This window comes from Pristis pectinata, chromosome 15, assembly GCF_009764475.1.
Source record: "Pristis pectinata isolate sPriPec2 chromosome 15, sPriPec2.1.pri, whole genome shotgun sequence".
Classification (NCBI taxonomy): domain Eukaryota; kingdom Metazoa; phylum Chordata; class Chondrichthyes; order Rhinopristiformes; family Pristidae; genus Pristis; species Pristis pectinata.
In genome coordinates this window covers 1414482-1439682 of record NC_067419.1, presented here as the reverse complement: position 1 = coordinate 1439682, position 25201 = coordinate 1414482, and the positions used below count along the sequence as shown (strand labels likewise).

Sequence of the window (25201 nt, the reverse complement as noted above, 5' to 3'; positions counted from 1 at the left end):
TGCTTGAAATCTTTGGATGTTTTTTATTTTTAAATATCAGGAATGATAACATGATGTACTGGATTACAGTTACTTAAAATTCAAGTCCTATTGGAATAAATCTGATTTGGAGTTGGAGTTAGTAGAAGGACCATACCTTGTGTATTCTATATTTATCTAGAGCAAGGTACCACTATGATGGAACATTACAGATTCAAAGGTCCCTGTTTCAGTTCCAGGTCTTTGTTGGGCTGAAGTCGACCAGAACTTCTGTTGCTCTCAAAAGGCAGGTTTGAGGTATAAGGAGACGTTAAGCAGACTAAGTCTGTATGCTCAAGTATAGAAGAATGAGGGGTGATCTCACTGAAGTACACAAAATAGGGTTAGACAGGGTAGATACTGGGTTGATGTTTTCGCTAAATGAAGTGTCTGGAGCCAGGAGTCACAGTCTCAAAATGAGAGCTCAACTATTCAGCACAGATATGAGAAAAAAATTCTTGACCCAGTAAACCTCAGGACTCCACTACCCAAGAATGCTGTGGAGGCTGTTATATCCAGGACTGAAATTGCTAGATCTTTAGGTATTATTGAATCAAGGGAAATGGGGTTGGTGTAGAAAAGTGGCCCAGAGGTAAACAATCAGACAGGAAGGGCTGAATGGCCTACTATTATACTCTGACAGAAAATGGATTGGACTAGCCCAGTTATATCCTATAAAAATCTCCAAACACTGCTTGAAGTCAATCCATAATTCTCCTCCTTTGTAGACGCAGGAAGTTCATACTCAGTGACCTTTTTCAGCCAATCCTGTCCAAGATATTTTGTAAACTCAGCTCTTCCAGGATCCCCAATCAGAATCTCTGGTCCGTGAAATCTCTTGTATTTTGTCAGCCAGTTGTGAAGATCAGTGGCAATTTCTTCATCATAAAACATGTCGCCTAAAAGAATCACATCCCACTTTTCTTCCATTTTTCCAATTAAGTTTTCTGTTGCTACTCGCAGTGGCGGTATTTTGTTAAGTTCACAGTTTATTCCTATGGCGACTGCTGCAACTGTGTAGGAAATCAACATAAAACAGTATAAATATGCCACCCAAATATATACCAATCTATGTTCCTTATGTGTTGTGTCTAATTAAAACCTATGATTGTAATCATCTTTCTTTAAACAGTACCGTGAATAGGTATTCCCGTCGAGCCTTTTCTCCCATTCATTCCGATAATTAATTTTTACCTCACCTGCCTTTGTTCTATGTGCCTGATAAACAGTTTTTTTTAAGAAAGGTAATGCTTAGAAATTTCAGTTGACCCAGTATTCACAAAATCTTGGAGAAGTTCTAGATTTCCACTAACTCCAGGAAGAATGCTCAAGCACTGCGGTAATTTGGTCCTTTGCTCAAATTTATCAAAAATGAAACGATTGCTCGGTTCATTAAAAATCTAATATATATAGTAAACTGGAAAAACTGCAAGAATGGCTGTGGAGGAAGGAATTACATAAAGTGCCACAGAAACAACACCTAACAACTATTTCTAACTGGAATATTTTAATTCAGAGCTATCTTGCAATTGAGTACAAGACTCTTTTTAAAATATCAGGAGTATTCCAGTGCTTTGCCCTCTGACCGTGAGTGATTGGATGCCATGTGGTTTGTACCACATGGTAATAACACTCCACTGGTGATTAGAGTGGACAGCCAATTCATCAGATTGACCTCAAAGTTTGGCATCAGTCTCAGATGAAAGCACTGACATTTCAGCTGAAGTAATTTCCTTCCTGTCTTTCTAACAGTGGAGTATCAAAGGGCCATGCCTTCTGTGGAAGAGTGAAAGTGGTGGTTGTTTCGTGAGACCCTGTTAATCAGCCCAATAAACAGCTGAACTAAATTAAAGGACTTCATGTTAGTTCCCTTGCTGCAAACAGTGCCTCACTATGCAACAGTTTAATCGGGTCGTGGAAGATGGAACAATAGGAGGCAAAAAGAAAGGCAAGTAAATAAAGTATCATGAGAATGTGCTAATGGAAGGAGCACAGAACTGAGGGTGAGAAAATGGTCATGTAAAGTAAACTTGAGAAGGGCACCAGAAATACAGATGCAAAAACAGTCAAGTTACTTTTGATGCTCATTGTCTGAGGTCTGGCTGTGTGGCCGCTGTAATCTTTGACAGAACCAGAGCTCCAGTTTAAAAATACAAATTTCTTTAAACGTTTTCCTTGTGAATTTTCAGATGAGTGAAAAATTTGGAACAAAGATCAAAACACGTTCTACTGCCTTCACCGAAAAGTTAGTGGTGAAATTACACAAAAACTTCACATATGTTATATGTAAGAGGTAATGACTAACAAGTTGATTGTGTCTACAATTAAATCAGCGAAAATGTTTAGTAGAAATCTACCTGCCTGTCTTCACTGGCAAGTTCCTGGTTTTCAAGCTAAAGTTATTTAACGTGTTGAGTTGGGCTGTAAATAGGAAGTTAGGCTAGAATGACTGATCATGTAAGCAGATTCACGCGATGATAAGCTGAATGGTAAAATTGTTCAATGGAACTCTGTTTGCGTTTCCTCAGTGGCACAGTAGAGCTGCTGCCTCCTGGCTCCAGCAACCCAGGTTCAGTCCTGACCTCTAGAGCTGTCTGTTTGGAGTTTGCACATTCTCTCTATGACTGTGTGGGTTTCTTCTGAGTGTTCTGCTTTCCAGGTTGATAGATTAGTTAGCCACTGGAAATTGCCCCTACTGTGTAGGTGAGTGCTAGAATCTGGGAGGAGTTGATGGGAACATGGTGAGAATAAAATGGAATTGGTGAAAATGGGTACTTCATGGACTCAATGGACCAAAGATCCTGTTACTGTGCCGTATGACTCCTTAACCAAGTACCAAAGATGCACAATCAGGAACCAAGAGCCAAGCTCTTAAAATATACTAGAAGCTAAAAGCTGGAAAGGAGAAGATTTGAACTGTTCTGCTTTGAGTCTACTGCAGGAACTTCCTGCCAAGCTTAGACTTCCCTGTTGGTTTGTAACACTAGTTTATTCCAACCATTGTACCTCTTATTCATTCCCATAACATGGGAGCCATTTATAAAACTTGTTATATATTCCCCAGTTATCCTTGAGAATGTGTCGCTGACCTGGCATCTTTTACTGTGGTAGTCAATATGGTAAATGTGCTTCTTTCACCCTTCTGCCTATATAAACCAAGAGAAGTGGTTTTCTGGTCCTTATAAAGATTTTAACTTTATGTTGCTGTCGCATTTGACATTTCCTGTTTGTTTCAGATAATTGCTTTACACGTCGCTGTAAAACTCCTTCACAAGCTGTTGCTTGCTCAGAGTCACTGTGTATTATGGGTTTTCCTCTTGGAATCTCTCATTTCCTCTGGGAATTGGGAACAAGAATTCTGGAGGAATGGTTAAACTGATACATAGTTATCTGGTTTTTGGGTCCAGGAGTCTGAAAGAACTACTTGGGGATGGGCGGGGGGAAGGTACCTACCACCATTTCAGCTTGAACAGGGAACATAAGCCTAGGTGTAAGTCCATCAGCTTTACTCCAATATTCATGGTTGATCAGTCCTATAACACCATCTTCCAGATATTTAAAGGGAGGCTGGATAAGCACCAATGGGAGGAAGGGATAGATGAAGTACGGTGGGAGCAGGTTTGTTTGGGGCCCACGTACTGCCATAGACCAGAGAGTCTGCTTGGCTTCTTCTATGTAATTCAAAGCTATGCCTGTTTTGTTTAGTATCCCATAATATCCTTACTTCTCTGAAAAAATCAATAATTGCTGATGCAGGAGGTGTCTATGGTGGATATACAATGAGATGGACTATGACCTCACGATCTACCTTGTTGTGACCTTGCACATTATTGCGCTGCACTTTCTCTGTAGCTGTGACACTTTACTCTGTACTGGTATTGTTTTTACCTGTACTACATCAATGCACTCTGTACTAACTCAACGTAACTGCACTGTGTTGTGAATTGATCTGTATGAAGGGTATGCAAGACGTTTTTCACTGTACCTCGGTACAAGTGACAATTATAATAAACCAATACCAAATTGTGAAACTGTATTAAAAAGCATGGCTGTAGACAAATAATAGTTAATATTTAAAAGAGCTAATACATAATTTACACAAATATGTAAATCCCCTTAAGGCACAAAAACCCAACAAGGGATCCAACCATGGCTCATGAGATCAAAGGAAAAGGCTTAAAATGTGGTCAAAAAGAGCATAAGCCTGAAAATTAGAAAAATTACTGTTTAGCAAAGGAGGACCAGGAAACTGATAAGGGAAAGTAAAATACGAGAGTAATTAGTGAGAAACAAAAACAGATTGTAAAAGCTTCCATAGATATATAAAATGGAAAAGATTAGAAGTTAATGTGGGTCCCTCAGAGATAAAGAAGGGAGAAGTTGTGAAATAAAAACAAAAGGTATTGGAAACACTCAGCAGGTCAGCCAGCATCTATGGAAAAAGAAATAGTTAATGTTTCAGGCAATCACCCAATCTGGTTGCTTGCCATTTTAATGCACCATCCCACTCCCACTGTGACCTCCTGAAATGTCACAACACAAGCTTGAGGAACAACACCTCACCTTCCACCTGGCCTTGTTGCAGCCTTCCAGAATAAATATCGAATTCAACAACTTGAGCAAACGATCTCTTTCTTTCTGTATCAGAACCGGCCATTTCTACCCGTCACCATTTTGTATCAATTTTCCTTATTATATTCCTATAGTCTGGCCTGCTGGGCATGTCCCACAGCCTTGCTATTTATTACATCTTACACAAAGAGGCGAAATGCAACTGCCCGCATAAACCCATTTGGTCTCACCCCACCAGAAACATTCCCTTTGTTCCAACCACCCCTCCCCAGTCTCTCCTACTTTAAACTAAATAGCTTTTATCTCATTCCCAGTTCTGATGATGAGTCTTGGACATGAAGTGTTAAGTTTCTCTTTCCACCGATACTGCCTGGTCCTGCTAAGTGTTTCCAGCATTTTCTTTTTTTTAATTTCAGCTTTCCAGCATCTGCAGATTTTTGTTATTTTCACAGGAGAAATTATATTGGGGAATAAGGAAATGGTGGAGAAATTAAACATATATTTTGTGTCTGTCTTCACAGAAGAAGCCAATGGAGATAGTGGAGACTGATTGATGAGCTGAAGGAAATTAGCATTACATAGAACATTACAGCACAGTACAGGCCCTTCAGCCCACAATGTTGTGTTATCCTGCTCAAAGATCTGTCTAACCCTTCCCTCCCACATAGCCCTCCATTTCTCTGTCATTCATGTGCCTAAGAGTCTCTTAAATGTCCCCAATGTATCTGCCTCCACCACCTCTGTCGGCAGTGCGTTCCACGCACCCACCACTCTCTGTGTAAAAAAAACTTACCCCTGACATCCCCCTTATACCTTCCTCCAATCACCCTAAAATTATGTCCCCATGTGTTAGCCATTTTCACCCAGGGAAAAAGTCTCTGACTGTCCACTTGATCTATGCCTCTTATAATCTTATATACCTCCATCAGGTCACCTCTCATCCTCCTTTGCTCCATAGAGAAAAGCCCTAGCTCGCTCAACCTATTCCTGATAAGACGTGCTCTCCAATCCAGGCAGCATCCTGGTATATCTCCTCTGCACCCTCTCTAAAGCTTCCACGTCCTTCCTATAATGAGGCGACCAGAACTGAACATAATACTCCAAGTGTGATCTGACCAGAGTTTTATAGAGCTATAACATTACCTCACGGCTCTTGAACTCAGTACCTCGACTAATGAAGGCCAACACACCGTGCGCCTTCTTAATAACCCTATCAACCTGCACGGCAACCTTGAGGGATCTATGGATGTGGATCCCAAGATCCCTCTGTTCCTCCACACTGCTAAGACTTCTGCCATTAACCTTGTATTCCGCCTTCAAATTCATTCTTCCAAAGTGTATCACTTCACACTTTTCCAGGTTGAACTCCACCTGCCACTTCTCAGCCCAGCTCTGCATCCTATCACTGTCCTACAGCAACTTTCTACACTATCCACAACACCACCAACCTTGGTGTCATCAGCAAACTTACTAACCCACCCTTCCACATCCTCATCCAAGTCATTTATAAAAATCACAATGAGCAGGGGTCCCAGAACAGATCCCTGCGGAACACCACTGGTCACAGACCTCCAGGCAGAATACGCTCCATCTACCACCACCCTCTGTCTTCTATGGGTGAGCCAATTCTGAATCCACACAGCCAAGTTTCCCTGGATCCCATGCCTCCTGACTTTCTGAATGAGCCTTCCATGAGGAACCTTATCAAAAAAAAACGAATATTGGAGAAATTAATGGACCTAAAGCCAATAATTGCCAAGGACTTGGTGACCTGCATCCCAATATTTTGAAAGGAGTAATGGATAATGGATGCACTGGTTATCTTTTGGCAAAATTCTATAGACTCTGGAGAAGATTGAATCTCTGCTATTTAGAGAAAACAAGAAATGACATAGCAGTTAATCTAACTTCAGTAGCAGGGGAATTGCTAGAACCTACTATTAAGGAATTTGTAAAAGAGCGCTAGAGGAATAATAGGATTGGACAGGGTCAACGTGAATTTATTAAAGTGAAATAGTGTTTGACAAATCTGTTAATGAAGTTGTACCTAGCAAAATCGATAAGGGGGGAACCAGTGGATGTTAGTAAACAAAATTAGAGCAAGTGGTTTGAGGGTAATAAATTGCTGTGGATTGAGGACTGATTAACAGAAAGAAACAGAGAAGAGAAGTAAATGGATCATTTTAGGTGAGGAGCTTGTGTCCAGAGGGGTATCGTAGAGATGGGTGCTGGGACCCACCTGTTCACAGACTACACTGATAGCCTGCCATACAGAGGGGTATCGCAGAGACGGGTGCTAGGATCCACCTGTCCACAGACTACACTGATAGCCTGCCAAACAGAGGGGTATCGTGGAGATGGGTGCTGGGACCCACCTGTCCACAGACTACACTGATAGCCTGCCATACAGAGGGGTATCGCGGAGATGGGTGCTGGGACCCACCTGTCCACAGACTACACTGATAGCCTGCCATACAGAGGGGTATCGCGGAGACGGGTGCTAGGATCCACCTGTCCACAGACTACACTGATAGCCTGCCAAACAGAGGGGTATCGCGGAGATGGGTGCTGGGATCCACCTGTCCACAGACTACACTGATAGCCTGCCATACAGGGGGGTATCGCGGAGACGGGTGCTAGGATCCACCTGTCCACAGACTACACTGATAGCCTGCCAAACAGAGGGGTATCGCGGAGATGGGTGCTGGGATCCACCTGTTCATAGACTACATTGATACCCTGCCATACAGCGCTGATTCTTTCTCGTGCTCTTGGTCCTGAAGTTCTTTGAAAAAGATATCTACTTGGGCTGCACGCTGCTTTTCCAAGATCCTGATTTGAGTCCCTCCCTTCCCTCCTGCTGCTCACTGCTGTGCCGGGAACCTGGAGCGAACGCAACAATGAAACGTCCGTGGCTCAGCGTAGAGAGGCTCCCCGTGAAGCTGCTGTTGTGGTGAGATGTGTGGTCACTTAGACTGAGAAGTGGGGCTCAGGTCGGCACTCTGGCCGGGACACTGAGTGCAGGCCGTCATTGGGAACTAGCAGGAGTTGCCGTTCCACATGTTGACAGACCACCCAGTTTCTACGGCCTCTCTCTTCACCTCCTGTTGGATGTGAAGGAAGCTGCTGTCTTCCTGTTTGTCTGCACAAACTCAATGGCCAGCAAACACCATTGAGCTTGTTACCATAGAGAAATAATAGGGGAATAAAAGGACCTTGTTCTGGTTGGCTACCGGTTACTAGTGGTGTTCCGCAGGGGTCGGTGTTGGGGCCGCTCCTTTTTACCCTGTACATTAACGATTTGGATGATGGAGTTAAAAGTTTGCGGATGACACCAAGATAGGTGGAGGAGTAGAGAGTATTGAGGAGACAGGAAGGTTGCAGGGAGACCTCGATAGTTTAGGAGAATGGGCAAGGAAATGGCAGATGAGATTCAACGTTGAGAAATGTGCCGTTGTACACTTTGGAAACAGAAATAAACGGGCAGATTATTATCTAGAAGGAGAGAAAATTCAAAGTACAGAAGTACAAAGGGACTTGGGGGTACTCATGCAGGATACCTTAAAGGTTAACCACCAGGTTGGATCAGTGGTAAAGAAAGCGAATGCTTTGTTGGCATTCATTTCTATAGAGGTATAGTGTATAAAAGTAAGGAAGTGTTGATGAGGCTCTACGGGGCACTAGTGAGGCCTCATTTGGAATACTGTGTACAGTTTTGGGCCCCATATCTTAGGAAGGATGTGCTGATGTTGGAGAGGGTTCAGAGGAGATTTATGAGGATGACTCCCGGAATGAAAGGGCTTAAGTATGATGAGCGTTTGTCGGCTCTTGGACTGTACTCACTGGACTATAGAAGAATGAGAGGAGACCTCATACAGACATTTAAAATGTTGAAAGGACTGGACAGAGTAGATGTGGCCAAGCTGTTTCCCTTGGTGGGTGAGTCCAGGACCAGAGGGCATAATCTTAGAATTAGAGGGTACAGGTTTAAAACAGAGATGAGGAGAAATTTCTTTAGCCAGAGGGTGGTGGATTTGTGGAAATCCTTGCCACGTACAGCAGTGGAGGCCAGATCATTGGAGGCGTTTAAGGAAGAGATAGATAGATATCTAAATAGTCGGGGTATCGAGGGATATGGGGATAAGGCCGGAAATTGGGGTTAGGTTTTTTTTTTGCCTCCCCCCCCCCAATTTCTCATTTCTTTTTCTTTTTTTCCTTTTCTTTGGAGCAGACTCGATGGGCCGAATGGCCTACTTCTGCTCCCTCGTCTTGTGATCTTGTGAAATCTGTGAGCTGGGCTGAGATGTGCAGCCAAGCAGAGAGAAGGAAACAGCAGTTTCAATCACAACCAACAGGAGGTGGTGACTGAGTCCGTAGGATCTGGATGATGCGTCAACACATGGGCAAGTGCTGCCTGTCCCCAGAAAAGACCTTCACTCACCATGCTGGCCAGGGTGGAACCCTGAACCTCAGGCTGAGCAGCCAAAAACACTCGCGCCAACCCCCCCACCCACCTCACACCAACCCTCGCGGGCAGCCCTCTCCTCACCGAGACTCAGGCTCGGTTTCTGGCACGCCAATGTACAGCAGTTTCCTGTACCCATTGTCCCAGCACAGCAGCAGGGGGCAGGAGTTCACACCACCTCCCAGCTGTCAGTAACACATCCCTCTGTGTGTAATTCCATATGATCTCTTCTCGTGCTGATTCCATTCGCACTGTCGTTTCCTGGGAAAGCACATGTTGTATGCTAGCTGAGGTACCGGAGTCGATCAAAGATTTCGAGGAGGGGATCATATTCAAGCCGGTTGATAAAAAGTCTAATATATACGAATTGGCTGGCACAAGCTGGGCCACAGTGTGGGCACACAGAGACTTCAAAAGGATGAAGACATAAGAGGCCACGGATGCTGGAATCTGGAGCAACAGACTATGTACTGGAGGAACTCAGCGGGTCAGGCAGCGTCTGTCGGAGGAAAATTCCACGGTTCCCATGTTGGTCTCATTAGCCACCTGAGAACCCACAAAACCAGAGTGCAAACAAGTCATCCTTGATCCCGAGAGACTGCCGAAGAAGAATAGGGGAAGAAATGGCCATAATCTTCCAAACATCTACCAATTCATGGATCGAGCCTGAGAACCAGAAAACTGCAAATATAATGCACTTATTCAAAAAGGGGGGTAGTGATAAACCCAATAATGTCATCAGAGCCTGTGTCAAGAAACACGCATTGAAAAGAAGTAAATTCTGTGTTAATTTATTTACCTTTTTCCCCCACAGATTCCGGGAGAGCAAACGTTATTCCGTATCTCAAATTTTTGGGTGGAGATTTATGAATTCTGTAAGGGCGAATTTCAGTTACCTGAATGGCTGTAACATGGGGGTTGCCTGTACACCACATCCACTGCGTTTTCCTTATCTATCAGTTCCATCCTCACAGAAACTCCAGTAGGTCTGTCAAACACAATTTTCTTTCAAGAAATCTATGGCCAATTTTGTCAAATCCAGTTGATATTTTCCAACCGTTCTGTTAACTCATTCTTTACAACAGCCTCTATTATTTTCCCCACTCATGATGTTATGCTAACCACTTTATGGTTTCCTGTTTTCTCTCTCCCTTTTTAAATAGTGGTTATATTTCCCTCTAATCTGCGATTCCACAATCTCTAACATTCTGGAAAATGATAACCAGATCCTCTACTTCCACAGTTATCTCCTTTGCTAGTCTGGGGTATGATCAGGCCCTGGGGATTTATTTGCTTTCAAAGCTATTTCTGCTTTTTGACTAATACTAGTTCTCAACTTCATTAGATTCTTGGATACCCAATGCTTCTGTAAAGTTATTTGTCTTCTCTTCTGCAAAGACAGAACCAGTATTTGTTTCATTTCTCTATCATTTCCCTGTTCCTCATTATAAACCCTCCCATTTGTGACTGTAGGGGACCTACATTTGACTTCACAAATCTTTTTTGTTTTGAATATTTGTAGAAAGTTTTACAATCCACATTTATGCTTCTAGAAGTTATTCTCACACTCTTTAATTTTGTTCTTTGCCGAAATCTCAACAGCTCCCAATCCTCATGTTTTCTACTTTGTTTGACAATCTTATATGACTCCTCTGTGAATCTAATATTATCATAAATATTCTTCATTAGCAATGTTGGGTCACTCTTCCTTTTGTATTTTTACACAGACAACAATGTAGAACTGTTGTATTTTCTGCATTTGTTCCTCAAGCGTTACCTATTGCCTCTCCGGCAACGTGCCTTTTAATGAAGCTGTCCAATCCATCAAAGCCAAATCACTCCTCATAACTTCATAGTTTGTTATCAGCCTATTTTCAATTTCAAGTACTTCACTTTCCATCTTGATGAAGAATTCTGTCACGATATAGTCACTCTTCCCTAATGGATCTGCACAACCAAATTATTTACAACCCCTTTCTGCTTTACGATACCTAGTCTAGGATGGCCTGTTCCCTAGTTGGCTGCTCGACACACTAGTCGGAAAACCTGTCCCACCTCTACTCCAGCAATCCTTCTTCCACAGTATTATTACTGATTTGGATTGGCCAGTCTATACATAGATTTAAATCACCTATGATTACTGTAGTGCCCTTGTTCATGCAACTTTAATTTCCTGTTTGATGCCATTCTCTATATTACCATGACAGTTTGGAATCCTATAGACAACTCCCACCAATATCTTCTGCCCTATGATGCTTCTTAGCTCCACCCATTGTCCATGCTGCCTCCTGGTAGAACAACTCCCTGTTCTTTTCCCTCAGTCTGCAGATTGTTCTCTCCCAATCTAATTTCCTTTTTTGGACTCTGATCCTTTCTGTAACCACTAGCCCCACAAATGTTGAGTCCCAGATCCTAGTTGCTGTTGGTACTAAAAGTGTGTGACAGCACCATACCTGTTGATACTTATCATCACCAGGGTGAGATACCAAAGGGTTGTTGCCACCTCCAGTACCTAGCCAAAATGGCCATTCCCTATGTTGTGGTGCCTGACAACACCTGAATAATAATGACCTAGTAACTAGGAATCAGGCTGGCAATCCTAGGCAACTCTAGGACCTGGTGTAAGGAGGACCAGCAAAGTCGAATGATGGGTTCCTTCATAGACTGCAGTATCCATTGGATCTTCACGTCAACAAATAACAAGGGTAGGCCACCAACAAACTGTCCTTTATTGAATGCAGTCAACACTCAACTAATAGCAGTACCCGGTACAACAGTCATACCACATGGTACAGACAGTCCCGAAAAGTACACTCAAACTCACATATACTGCACAGAGATAAACAATATCTTTTCTCCAACTACCCTCCACCCTTGCCAAAAAAAATACTCATCATGCTTCTAAGAACACTTCTAAGCAACTTTTTTAAGCACTGTATAAACAATGTAATTATTGCCTATTGTTAGAGAAATCGAGGGCTATGTAAGGTATTGAACCCGCTTTTCCTGCATCTTTGATCTAGTTATGTTAGAAATGCACAGGCAAAAAACAATTGAAGAAGCCCTGCAGTTATTCAGTGAGTGGAACAGCACAGACGTTTGCTTCCTGGGTTAAGAACCTAAGCTATTTGAAAATTGTTCTTAATCTCTGCCAAGTATGTGATTGCCATTTCTTGTGTTTCAACTTCCTACGCTTCCCAAATAGCCTCATATTCTTACAATTGTTTGCCTTGTGCCTTATAAAATGCAGGCTCCTACTGTGCTTTCATCAGTACTTGCTATTAATATCAAATCATTTACTTCTTCTGACTGCCCACTGTGACCGGCCTACATTTGCTTTCTTTCAAAATGCTGAGTGAGTGAATGCAGTTTATGGGTTTGATTTGTGCTATAATGTTGGAAGTCTTCCACAGTGATTGAATTCACCCATCTGTGTGGGCAATGAACCATGTGAATCAAGTGCCTTTGGAAATTATTTCCATTTCTTGCTTTGCTGGTTGATCTCAGATAGAGCAGTTGTTCAGGTGCTCCGATTGTTGAATTTGCTCCGAGCTAGACACGGAGAATGAAATAAAACATCCAGGATTCCTGGTCATTAGGACTAGACGACTGGCCTCTGACCTGTATGAATATGGATAGGATCCAACTCCATGATGATTCCTTCACGAGTGTGTCGAAACATACTGGCCAGGCGCGCGGGGAGCTTTGATACAAAGACAACAACAGAAGCTGTTCTTTATGAGGTCTCCCTGAACACAAGAAGATTTCACTCCTGAGAGCTTATTTCACCTTTCAGTTCACAGCGGATCTGTGCACCAATGCAATTTACCCATCTTTGTTTCATTACACCTGATACATCTCCTTGTATAGTTTCACAGAAGGACATCCAAACATTCAGCCTATTGTGTTCATGCTGGTTCCCAGCAAAGCACTTCTATCGGTTCCATTCCCCTTCATCGTCCCCATAGCCCTGCAACGCGTTCTCTCTTACACGCCCATTTAAACACAAAAATCTGCCCATCACAACCTTAACATTTTCAGGTGACCCAGCTTCAGACACTCGTTCTAAAACTTTCTGTACATTGTACTTCTGTTTCATCATGGCTTGGTACGGCAACTGCTCTCTCCCTGACTGCAAGAAACTGCAGAGAGTTGTGGACACAGCTCAGCATATCATGGAAACCAGCCTCCGCTGCACTGACTCTGTCTATACTTCTCGCTGCCTTGGTAAAGCAGCCAGCATAATCAAAGACCCCACCCACCCCGGACATTCTCTCTTCTCCCCTCTCCTATCAGGCAAAAGATACAAAAGCCTGAAAGCACGTACCACCAGGCTCAGGGACAGCTTCTATTCCACTGTTATTAGACTATTGAACAGTTCCCTAGTATGATAAGATGGACTCTTGACCTCACAGTCTACCTTTTTATGACCTTGCACCTTATTGTCTACCTGCACTGCACTTTCTCTGTAGCTGTGACACTCTACTGTGCATTCTTTTATTGTTTTACCCTGTACTACCTCAAGCACCGTGTAATGAATTAATCTGTACAATTGGTATGCAAGGCAAGTTTTTCACTGTACCTTGGTACAAGTGACAATAATAAACCAATTCCAATAACTACAGGCACAGTTACATATCAGATTTACTGGTTCACTTATGCTTACGTGGGTCGATGTCATTGGCAAGAACATCTGTCGCTCCACTCATAACAGCTGCGATTGCAGAAGCACCACATCCGCTTCCCAGGTCCAAAACCCTCTTTGCCGTTGTGACTGCAGGATTATCCAGAATGTATCTAAGAGCAGAGTTTAGAACAAGTCAATTAGAACACCTGTCCTCTCGTATTTCTAAATCACTTGAATCACTACAATATTGCAAAATAACTTTCTCCTCTTCGCTCTGCTTATTTTCAGATAGCAACCTCTTTCCTCGGGCATGTTTCTTTTTATGTCTGCTACCCGTCAAGTTGAACCTTTCCGCATTTCCCATCCTTAATGTTGATCGTGAGGAGAGGCTGCTGGATTAAGAATGATCCTCCTTTCTTCTAATTTCAACGTTCTCCATCCAGTCACTGGTACCAGGATTCCTACTTCCTTCTCCAGGTTGATTTCCGGCAGATGCCAAGTCTGTCATATGGGGAAAGATTAAGGAGCCTGGGACTGTACTTTCAAGAGTTTAGAAGAATGAGAGAAGGTATAAAACAAAAAGGACACAGTGGCTCTGGAGCGGGCGCAGAGGAGATTCACCAGGATGTTGCCTGAGATGGAGTATTTCAGTTACGAGGAGAGACTGCAGAGGCTGGGTTTGTTTTCTTGGAGTGGAGAAGGCTGGGGGGTGGGGTGGGGGGGAGCCTGACAGAGTTGTACAAAATTTTGGGAGGCATAAGTAGTGGACACAGTAGTAAACCTTTCCCCAAAGCAGGGGTGTCTATAACCAGTGAGCATACAGATAGGGTAAGGAGTAAGAGATTTAGAGGGGATTTAAAGAAGACCCAATATGTGATTGGAATTTAGAACACACTGCCTGAGAGGGTGGTGGAGGCAAAGATCTTCACAACATTTAAGAAGTATCTGGACGGAGCACTTTGATTGCCAAGGCATAGAAGGCTGGTAAATACAATTAGTGTAGATGGGTACCTGATGGTCGGGATGGACACAGTGAGCCAGTGGGTGTGTTTCTATGCTGCATGACTCTTTGATAATTAGACAATTCTAAAGGAGGCTGACAGGGCACATGTAGAATCCATTCAGAACAGAGATAGAAGAAACCTTTTCACCTACACAGTAGTGAATCTTTAAAATTCTCTAGCCAATTGGGCTGTGGAGACAGTAACAACGGATAAAGTGTTCATGTATTTGACCACTTTGCACACGGCCTCATGCACGTAATTAGAAGCAGGGATAGGCCATTCAGCCCTTCGTATGCGTTCCATCATTCAGTCAGATCACGGGCGATCTTTTAGCCCAGCACCACTTTCCTGCACCAACCCCATATTCCTTGATTTGCTTAACGTCTGAAAAACGATCGATCTGTCTTGAATAGTGAGTGAGCCTCCGCAGCCCTCTGCGATAGAGAATTCCAAAGATTCAATCCCGTCTAGGGAGGTTCCTCTCTCTGTTCTGATTTGAATTTTGAATTTGTTTCTTATTTTGAATTTGTGACCTCTGGTTCTAGGCACTCCAGCTCAGTAAAACATCAATTCCACATATCCGTGTCAAGCTCCTTGATACGTTTCAATGAAATCTCCTCTCAATCTTCTAAATTCTTCAGAATACAAGCTCAATCTACTTAATCTCTCCTCACAATGAACTGACCATCCCTGGAATCAACCTGATGTACCTTCCCTGCACTCCCTCTGTCACCAAGTGTAACCTAGATCAGCAGCAGCACCGTCATCACCAAGTCAGAAGATATGGTTGTAGATTCACTGACCTGTCCTGGAGACTTGAACACAAAATGTAAGCTGATCCTCTGGAGTCCAGACTTTGAACTAAGGGTATGTCAGGGCTCTCAGGAAGTAATAGAACTTGGGCATTATCCCAACAAAAACAGCAGCGTTCTCCCCCACACCGGCTGTGAAGTTGTTTTGAATGTCCAGGGATGTGAAAGATGCTACTTAAATGCTAGCCAATCTATCTTTTCTCAGTACATTTATTTTATAAAGTGTCCTTGACATATATATAAAAAAATCATCTGAGGAGCTTTACACAAGCGAGATTTTCAAGGAGACACAATCAATGAAGTAATTTCTGAAAACATGGAGGAGAGGTATTAACTCAACTAAGCAGCAAGATTAAAGGAAACCATTTTTATCTCAAGGAACAATGTGCTTCAGGCATGTATATTTTAAAAAACCTAATGCCAAACACATCGTTTCTCCTGCTGTCTTTCAATGGTATGCATCTTGTTCAGTGTTGTCCCTGGGACATCGGCAAAACAGAATGAAGCACATTGAAAGTTACCTTTACTCTGTCTGATTTTCTGCGACATTGTTCAGAAGTGCCTTCCAGCACTGCAGGAATTATCAATAAAACACAACAGGGATAATGTTACAGGAAGTAAGTGTGACCCTCACAGGGTACAGACACAGAACACAAGCCAGAGGATACATTTGTGACTTGGATTGGAAACAGCAGTAAAACCTCAGATCTGCCCTTGCAGATTTTAACCAAAGATTACATTTTGCCTGGGTGAAATACTGGTGGTCACCCATGATGTTTCTGAATAGCACAGCAGACAAGAGACAAAATCATATACACCCGCTTCTTAATCCCCCCTCCCCCCACTGGCTGTGGTAAAGCGCTGAATCGTGCAAGAATTGGAACATGAAATGAGAAATCGAAAAGGGCATTAATTGGGATTGTGACCGGGGAGGAAGATGTAAAAACCTTCAAAGGGATGTAGACAAGTTAAGTGAGTGGGGGAAGAACACGGCGGATGCAACATTATGTGGAGAAATGTGAGATCATCCACTTTGGTGCACAGAACAGAAAGTAGAGTATCCTAATATCTTTATCAGTCACATGTACATCGAAACACACGGTGAAATGCATCTTTTGCGTAGAGTGTTCTGGGGGCAGCCCGCCAGTGTCGCCACGCTTCCGGCGCCAACATAGCATGCCCACAACTTCCTAACCCGTACGTCTTTGGAATGTGGGAGGAAACCGGAGCACCCGGAGGAAACCCACGCAGACACGGGGAGAACGTACATATTCCTTACAGACAGCGGCAGGAATTGAACCCAGGGTCGCTGGCACTGTAATAGTGTTACACTAACCGCTACACTACCGCGCCTGCCATAGCAATGGTTTGGGAAGTGTTGATCTTCAAGGAGATCTACTGTTCTTGCATAGAGTCCGGTGAAAGCCAACATTCGGGTAAATAAGCAATCAGGAAGGCAAATGGTGTGTTGGCCTTTATCACAAAAGAATCTGAGTATAAAGTGAAGATATTTTACTTCAATTATTTAAGGCCTTGGTAAGACTGCACCTGAAGTATTGTATACAGTTTTGTCTCTACAGTAAAAGGATATACTTACCATGGAGGGAATGTAATGCTGATTCATCGGGTTAGTTTCTGGGATGATGGATTCATTGTATGAAGAAAGTCTGTGTGGACTAGGCTTCTGGCCTCTGGAGTTGAGAAGAATGAGAGGCATTTCATTGAAATTTTATAGAGCTCAAAAGATGTGAGAGGATGTTTCCCCTGGCTGAGGAGTTTAGAACCAGGGGTTCACTGCCTCAGAATAAAGACTAGACCAGTCATGACTGAGATTCAGAGCATAGTGAATCTGTGGAATTCTCTACCCTGGAGGATTGGAGAGACTCAATCATGGTGTTCATTCAAAACAAGAGACTTCTGGATATTAAGGGATATAGGGATAGCGGAGGAAGATAGTGCTGAAGAAAATCAGTCATGATTTTGATGAACGGCAGAGCAGGCTCAAAGGGTCAGTTGGACAATCCCTGCTCCTAATTTGTACATTGTTATGTAGAAACAAATTATTCTCAGTTTACAAGCACCATTGACAAGACCAGCATTTATTGGCCATCTCCAGCTCCCTTTGTGTAAGTGGTGATGGGTTTATTTCTTGAGCCAAATCAGTTAATCTGGTGAATTCAATTCAATTGTAGTTTTGTATAAACGGTCTTTGACGCGAAACATTAACGTTATTTTTACACCCTTGCTGCCTGACTCACTGAGTCTTTCCAGCATTTTCTCTTTTACTTCTTGCTGTATTGTCCTCCAAGTTTTGGGGAGTGTTGGTCAAAATATATTTATATTTTATATTTTATATATATTCAAATTAAATATATTTTGACCAACACTCCCCAAAACTTGGAGGACAACTACAATTGCGATATTAAAGTATGTTGTCCTAACTTCTACCCATTTGGTATGTATACATCAAAGATGGTAAGTGACCTCCAAGACCTAGGACTCAACACCTCCCTCTGTAACTGGATCCTTGACTTTCTAACCAACAGACCGCAATCAGTGAGGATAGGCAGCAATACCTCCAGCACGATTATTCTCAACACTGGTGCCCCACAAGGCTGCGTCCTCAGCCCTCTACTCTACTCCCTATACACTCATGACTGCGTGGTTAGATTCTGCTCTAACTCCATCTACAAGTTTGCAGATGATACCACCGTTGTAGGCCGTATCTCAAACAGCAATGAGTCGGAGTACAGGAAGGAGATAGAGAGCTTAGTGGAATGGTGTCATGACAACAACCTTTCCCTCGATGTCAGCAAAACAAAAGAGCTGGTCATTGACTTCAGGAAAGGGGGCGGTGTACATGCACCTGTCTACATCAATGGTGCTGAGGTCGAGAGGGTTGACAGCTTCAAGTTCCTGTGAACATCACCAACAGCCTGTCCTGGTCAAATCACGTAGATGCCACAGCCAAGAAAGCTCACCAGCACCTCTACTTCCTCAGGAGGCTAAAGAAATTCGGTTTGTTCCCTTTGACTCTCACCAACTTTTACCGATGCACCACAGAAAGCATCCTATCTGGATGTATCATGGCTTGGTACGGCAACTGCTCTGCCCAGGACCGCAAGAAACTGCAGAGAGTTATGGACACAGCCCAGCGCATTACGGACACCAGCCTCCCCTCATTGCACTCTTGTCTTTACCTCTCGCTGCCTTGGCGAAGCAGCCAGCATAATCAAAGACCCCACCCACCTGGGACATTCTCTCTTCTCTCCTCTTCCATCGGATGGAAGATACAGGAGCCTGAGAGCACGGACCACCAGACTTAAGGACAGCTTCTACCCCACTGTGATAAGACTATTGAACGGTTCCCTTATACAATGAGATGGACTCTGACCTCACGATCTACCTTGTTGTGACCTTGCACCTTATTGCACTGCACCATCTCTGTAGCTGTGACACTTTACTCTGTACTGTTATTGTTTTTACCTGTACTACATCAATGCACTCTGTACTGACTCAATGCATCTGCACTGTGTAATGAATTGACCTGTACGATTGGTATGCAAGACAAGTTTTTTACTGTACCTCGGTACAAGTGACAATAATAAACCAATACCAATACACCAAGTTAGGACTATAAAAGGAAATGCTGATTCAGGGCCCAGTTGTTCAACAGTTATTCTACTGCTTGTTTTGTGGTTTCCAGCATTGATCATTCCCTTGGTGAAATGCACTGACCACCTCAGCACTATGATTTACTGCACTGGTGCTCTCCATCTCTGCTCTCCACTTCTTATCAAAAAATAAACTGAGCAGATACCACAAATACACTGCTTTTTGATGTATTAAGCAAATAAAGCCATTTTCTCAGTCTGTCTCCACTCTCCTAACTAACTCATTCAAGTAAATATTTGTGTAGCTTTGCTACTGTTTGTACAATTGTGAATACAGTGGAGAAACCACAACATGGACAAATGGTGAGATGGAAATAAAATCTGTAAATTGTTCTTGTAACCTGTTTCTGTGTTGAGGCAATAAGCTGTGCACATGTTAAAGAGGCACTTTGTTAGTTAAGGGCAGATGAGCATTTTTATCACGAAGGCAATGGGCAGGTGAAGTGATTGATGATAAATCTTGTTGCAATTTGCAACCATTTTGCTAAACTGACCTGCAGAGGGCCACATTTAATGAAAACAGGAAATAGTTCTGAATTGGGAGTACAGTCCATGCACAAGCTTCATTGCATTCTTTTCTAGAGAGTTCACATTGGACTGCATCCTACCAGCAGAGTGGACTTTACCAGTAACAGAATGGTGTCTATAGTAGCAAAATCTTAAAATGCTGGAAAAGCTCAGCAAGTCAGCCAGCATTAAGGCCGTGCCCGGGTTACGGATGCCTGACATATAGACAGCCTATATGTACGTGTTTGGGAGACCATCGCCACTGCCTGTAGTTGAAGAGCCATGATCTGCAGCACCCAGTGCTGAACACTGAGATCAGACACTCTTACTCTTTTTCAAACTGGCAAAGATGCGATGAACTAAAGAGCCTCCTGTCTTGTTCATTGACCTTGTGATTCTTAGGTCTGATGCCCAAGAGCTTTATCTTATTAGTTTAGTTATAGCCAGAGGATTGTGAGCAGTTCCTGGCTTTGCATTACTGGAAGGATGTGATGTGAGGGAGACAGAGAAGGTTGCCAGGAGTGGAGAATTGTAGCTATAATGAGATTAAATAGGCTGAGTTATCCACCTTGGAACAGAAGAGGATGAGGGGAACTTTAAATCAAGTGTATGAAATTATGAAGTAGAAGAAAGATGAACCTATTATCGGAGGTAAATAACCAGGGGCATAGCTTTAAGCTAATTGCCAGAAGGATTAGAGAAGATTTGAAGAGAATCTCTTTCCTTAATAGTGTTTTAAAGGCATGGAATTTACTACCTACTGGGTTAGTTGAGGCCAGGACTCTCACGATACTCTCAATGGACATGCAGGCACAGGTTCCTGAAAATAGGTGGGTTTTAAAGCATCTTAAAGTGGGAAAGAGGAAAATTTAGGGAGGGATGCTTGAGTCTTGGGCCTTGGCAGCTGAAGGCATGGTTGCAAATGGTGGGACATTAAATTCAGGGATAATTATGAAGCCAGAGTCAGAGATATCTTTGAAGAGCTGTGGGGCCGGAGATGACTGGAGCTGAGGTGGAGTGGATGCAGGATGTTGGAGAGGTTTGGAAACAAGAGTAAGCACTTTAAACGTAAAGTTGGCTGGTGCTCTGGAGGTGAAATTAAAGTGGTCTTAGAGACAGCTCCACCATTAGCAAACTGGACCAGCCACACAAGTACTGTGGATGTTATGCAATGTTGTAATCTAGACAGTCTGAGGCAAATGACTCACTTCCTGACTCACCAAAGCCTTAGAACCATCTATAAGTTGAAGTGTGATGGAATTCCATCCACTGACTGGTTGATTGCAGCTCTGATAACATTCAAGATGTTTGATGCCAACCAGGACAAAGCAGCCCACTTGAGTGGCACCAGCCACCAGTCCAAACTTTCATTCCCTTCACCACTGGCACACAGTGACTGCAGTGTGTGCCATCTACAAAATGCATTGCAGTTATTTGCCTAGGTTACTCCAACAGCACCTCCCAACATCATGAACTCATCAACAAAGCCAAGAGCAGAAGGCATAGACCACAACTCCCCTCCCCAATGCATCCTATCCTGACTGGGTAATATCGCTGTCCTTTCGTTGGACCCCACCCAATAATACTGTGGGGGTGCCTTCACCACGCCAAATGCAATGCTTCAGGGAGGCAGCTCACCACCCCCTTCCTGACAGCTATTAGAAATGGGGTAATAAAATGCAAGTGATTCCTAAATCCTGTAACCCAACAAAAACTTGCATCTAAGCTGGAAATTTGTGGGTTCAAGTCTAAGACCAGAGCCTTAAACACAAACATTTCCAGGCACTCCAAGTGCAGTATTGAGCAAGTGCTGCAGTTTTGTTAGCTGCAGTCTTTCAACTCTAAATTGAGGTCCTGTCATGCGAAGGATCTTTTGTTTTGAGAAGCACTGGAGACATTTCCCGGCCGGCGTTTACCCCTTCAATGACCATTATAGTTTCAGGTAACTTGGTCATCTGTTGGCTGAATGCATACTTCTGCTACAGTTGCTCTCTGAGCGAGCAGTGGCAACACATCAGCAACCTCTCTGGGACTTGCAGAGGTTGGAAGGAGCGCCACCTGCGCTGGGCTACCTACCTGGAGAGCGCCTGGCCCCCCGGCCAATAAATGGCCCAGTAGGGGTCGCCGAAGGGCCACGGCTGGGCCGCCCGGCCCCAGAACGGGCAGCGCGGAGTGAGAAGCCGCAGGCTGATCTCCGGGCTCAGGTGCTCGCTCACCGGCTCCGTGTTGCGGACGATGAACGCCCGCAGCTCCGGCGCGGGAGGTGTGCGGAGCCGCCGCGACAGGCATCGTCCGATGGAGGGGAGCATGGCCGCACCGCAAGAAGGGGGCTGGGGGAGGCAGGAGCGCCGGTGGGCGCCCCCGACCCACTGCCCCGCTACAGTGGGAGGAACCAGCTCTGCACCGCCTCTCGGTCCGGCTGCACTTCTCCCCGCTGCCTTCTGCAACCACACACTGGTTCTGCCTCCAACTTTGTCCTCATGAGCAATGATGTATCACAGTTCCTGGCACCAGACTTGTCGGCTTCCCACCCCACCACACCCAGCCTTCTGATGTCGGCTGCACTACATGCAGCGGCCCGGGGGCGAGCAGCCTTGGAATTTGCCCTTTGCCCTGACATACTACAATCACCAGGGATAGACAGTGTGTCCCGACCTGCTGAGTATTTCCTGAATTCCAGTATCTTGCTCCTGGCTGGATATTTTGCGCTGCTGACTAATCTTTGGGGGAAAGGCAGGCGTCAGCAGAAAGAAAAATAACAAAGGACTGCAGATACTGGAATCAGGAGCAGAGAAAAAAACCAAACTGCCTGAGGAGCTCAGTGGGTCAGGCAGCATCTGTGGAGGCAAAGGGGATAGTCGACGTTTCAGGCATCAGTCCTGATGCAGGGTCTTGGCCTGAAACATGACTCTCCCCCTCTGTCTCCACAGATGCTGCCTGACTCGCTGAGTTCCTCCAGCAATTTGTTTTTTGCATGAGCTTGAGGAATTTCACACTGCTGTCTGCACATGAGGATGCGAGACAAGGAATCTACACCTGCTGCTGATATGAAATAAAATAAGAAAGTGTCAGAAATAGCAGGTCTGGTATTAACAACAATGTTTTTAGTACATATTTGAGGATGGAAGCCAGCTAGCTATTGCAGTTCGACAAGACGTAAGGAGTATGTTTGTAACCACAGCAGAGATATCTGTGTGGGCCCTGTGGTGATCTCAGATGAGGTTGCCACTTTGGACATTATCCCTTCTGGAGGTGCACTAGTCGAGTAGGTTTACAACAGCAGGTGGGCTGTGTTGATTAACGTTGTGCCTGCCCCCATATTGCCCTCTGCAATACCTCTTGCTAGAGTATTGCCCACTTGGCTGGTGCCAGTGACCACAGTTGCAATGGACCCACTTAAATTTAAAGCCGGGGGGAAGGTTGTGGGGCGAGGCAGGTGATTATGCAACCTCCCCCCCCAACCCACCGCCACTTCCCATCCTCCTGCAGCTTCTGTTTGTAAATCAAGGGGAGTAGGCAGATAAAGCTGTGTCAGTTCTGATGAAGGGTCTTGGACCTGAAAGATTAACTCTGCTTCTCTTTCCACGTGTGGCCTGACCTGCTGAGTGGTTCCAGCATTTTCTGGTTTTATTTCAGATTTCCAGTATCTGTGGGGGTTTTTTTTGGTTTTCAAAGCTTTAAGTTAAGTTATGAGAGTAGGAGGTGGGGAGAACCTTCAAAATAGTAGAGAGGATGAAAATTTAGGAAGCACTCCACAGCCTTTGGAGTACTTTGGCAGTGTACTCACAGCTGTAATGCAATAACTATTTCAGTTATGTTGGTTGAATGATAATATTGATACTGGGTGGAATTTCCCTTTTCTTCTTTAAGATAGTGCTCTGGGATCCTGCATGTTCACCTCTGGCATCTTACCCAGCTTAGCACCTCATCTCCCTCATGCCAGCACTACCTCCAGTATCGGCCAAGATTTTGTGCTCAGGTTCGACACGAACCTACAATCTTCTGACTCAGTGGGACAGTGCTACCAACTAAGCCATGGTGATCAAAGGGCAATCAATAAGGAATGGACTTCCAGAAAGTTGTAAGAACTAATTCTGTGCAGCAGGGATGGAAATGGGGAGGGAGGTGAAGGGGTCAGAGGTGAAATACAGGTCAAGGCTGACAGCTGGGTACAATAGTCTTTCCGAATGGATTAACGGCCTTCTCGTGAAGGGCTAAATGGCCTTCTCACTTGTATCGATGTCTCCTTTTTGTCTGCCATCTGGTCCATATTTTCCGTCCTGCTCTGTTTCAAAGCTGGACCTTGCCCCTCCTCTCAAAGCATCTCAGATTGCTTTTCCATTGATCTTTGTCCTCCGCTGTTCTGCTGTCTCTCAGCCGCTATCCTCCCCTGCTGACAATTGAAAGGTCTGGTCAGTGATGGCATCATCTGTAGGTGCACATTGGTGGGACGTAACGGCAAATTAATCAGGCCTGGCTTTGTAAACACAAGTCCAAAACAATTAGGCTGATGTTATTTACGGATGGGTGGACGAGGGTGTCACCATTTAGTTTGGTCCTCCGCTTCCCTGTTGTGCATTTACTTGTGTTGGTCAGTGGATTGTAATAAATCTAGTCAGAAGCTGTCTAATTTGCCATGCCCCTCCTTAACCCAGGGGTGCTGAGGCTAATTGGACAGTACCCTAACTCTAATCTGCAAATTGACCTCAGCACCCCAGTAGGTTCAAGATATACCCAACCGTTCAATGGACGGATAATCAGCCAATGATGTTAAAATTATAAGACAAATACGAAGAAGATTTACGAGCACCTAAGTTAAGTTATAACTTGAGGTCCTAAGTAATAGGGAGAGATTGGGCAGGCTAGGAAGTCCTTAGTGTAGGAGACTGAGGGGTGACTTTATAGAGGTGTATAAAATCATGAGGGGCAGAAATAGGGTGAATGCAAAGGGAACCAAAAACTAAAGGGCACAGGTTTCAGGTGAGAGGGGAAAGATTTTAAAGGGACCTGAGGGGTGACTTTGTCACACAGAGGGTGGTGCCTGTGTGGAACGGGCTGAGACGAGTGCAATAACAACATTTAAAAGACGTTTGCGTAAGTAAGTGGATAGGAAGGGTTTAGAGGGATATGGGCCAAATGGGCCTAGCTCAGGTGGGCATCTTGGTCAGCATGGACGAGTTGGGCTGAAGGGTTCCATGCCATATTACTGTGTAACTCCATTATGCTAAAAATTACATCCTTTAATGAGATATCAAAACATCTCAAAACACTCTAAAAATGCCAACAAACAAAAAAAATTGATGCTGAGCCACATAAAGAGGTTATGGAGCAAACAACCAAAAGCTTGGTCATAACATCTTTATGGGGCCTAATAAGGAGATACAGGAATGGTGTTTGCCCTGACCTGGGTGTCTCAAACCAGGGTCACTGTCTCAAAGTAAGGGGCTGGTCAGTCAGGCCTGAGATGAGAAGAAACGTCAGCAGAAGGTGGGAATCTCTGGAGTTCACCATCCAGGAGGGCT

The 25201-nt window shown here is 44.1% G+C and overlaps 1 protein-coding gene across 1 annotated transcript; it reads right to left on the bottom strand.

The window, feature by feature from the left end:
• Positions 1 to 64: 64 nt before the first annotated feature.
• etfbkmt (electron transfer flavoprotein subunit beta lysine methyltransferase) lies at positions 65 to 22066 on the bottom strand. The gene is made up of 3 exons (XM_052030817.1): positions 21756 to 22066; positions 13722 to 13852; positions 65 to 1031 (listed from the first exon to the last, which is right to left on the bottom strand). Exons 1-3 carry the CDS (start codon positions 21986 to 21988, stop codon positions 691 to 693), a joined length of 705 nt encoding a protein of 234 aa, XP_051886777.1. The 5' UTR covers positions 21989 to 22066; the 3' UTR covers positions 65 to 690.
• Between the last annotated feature and the right edge of the window lie 3135 nt (positions 22067 to 25201).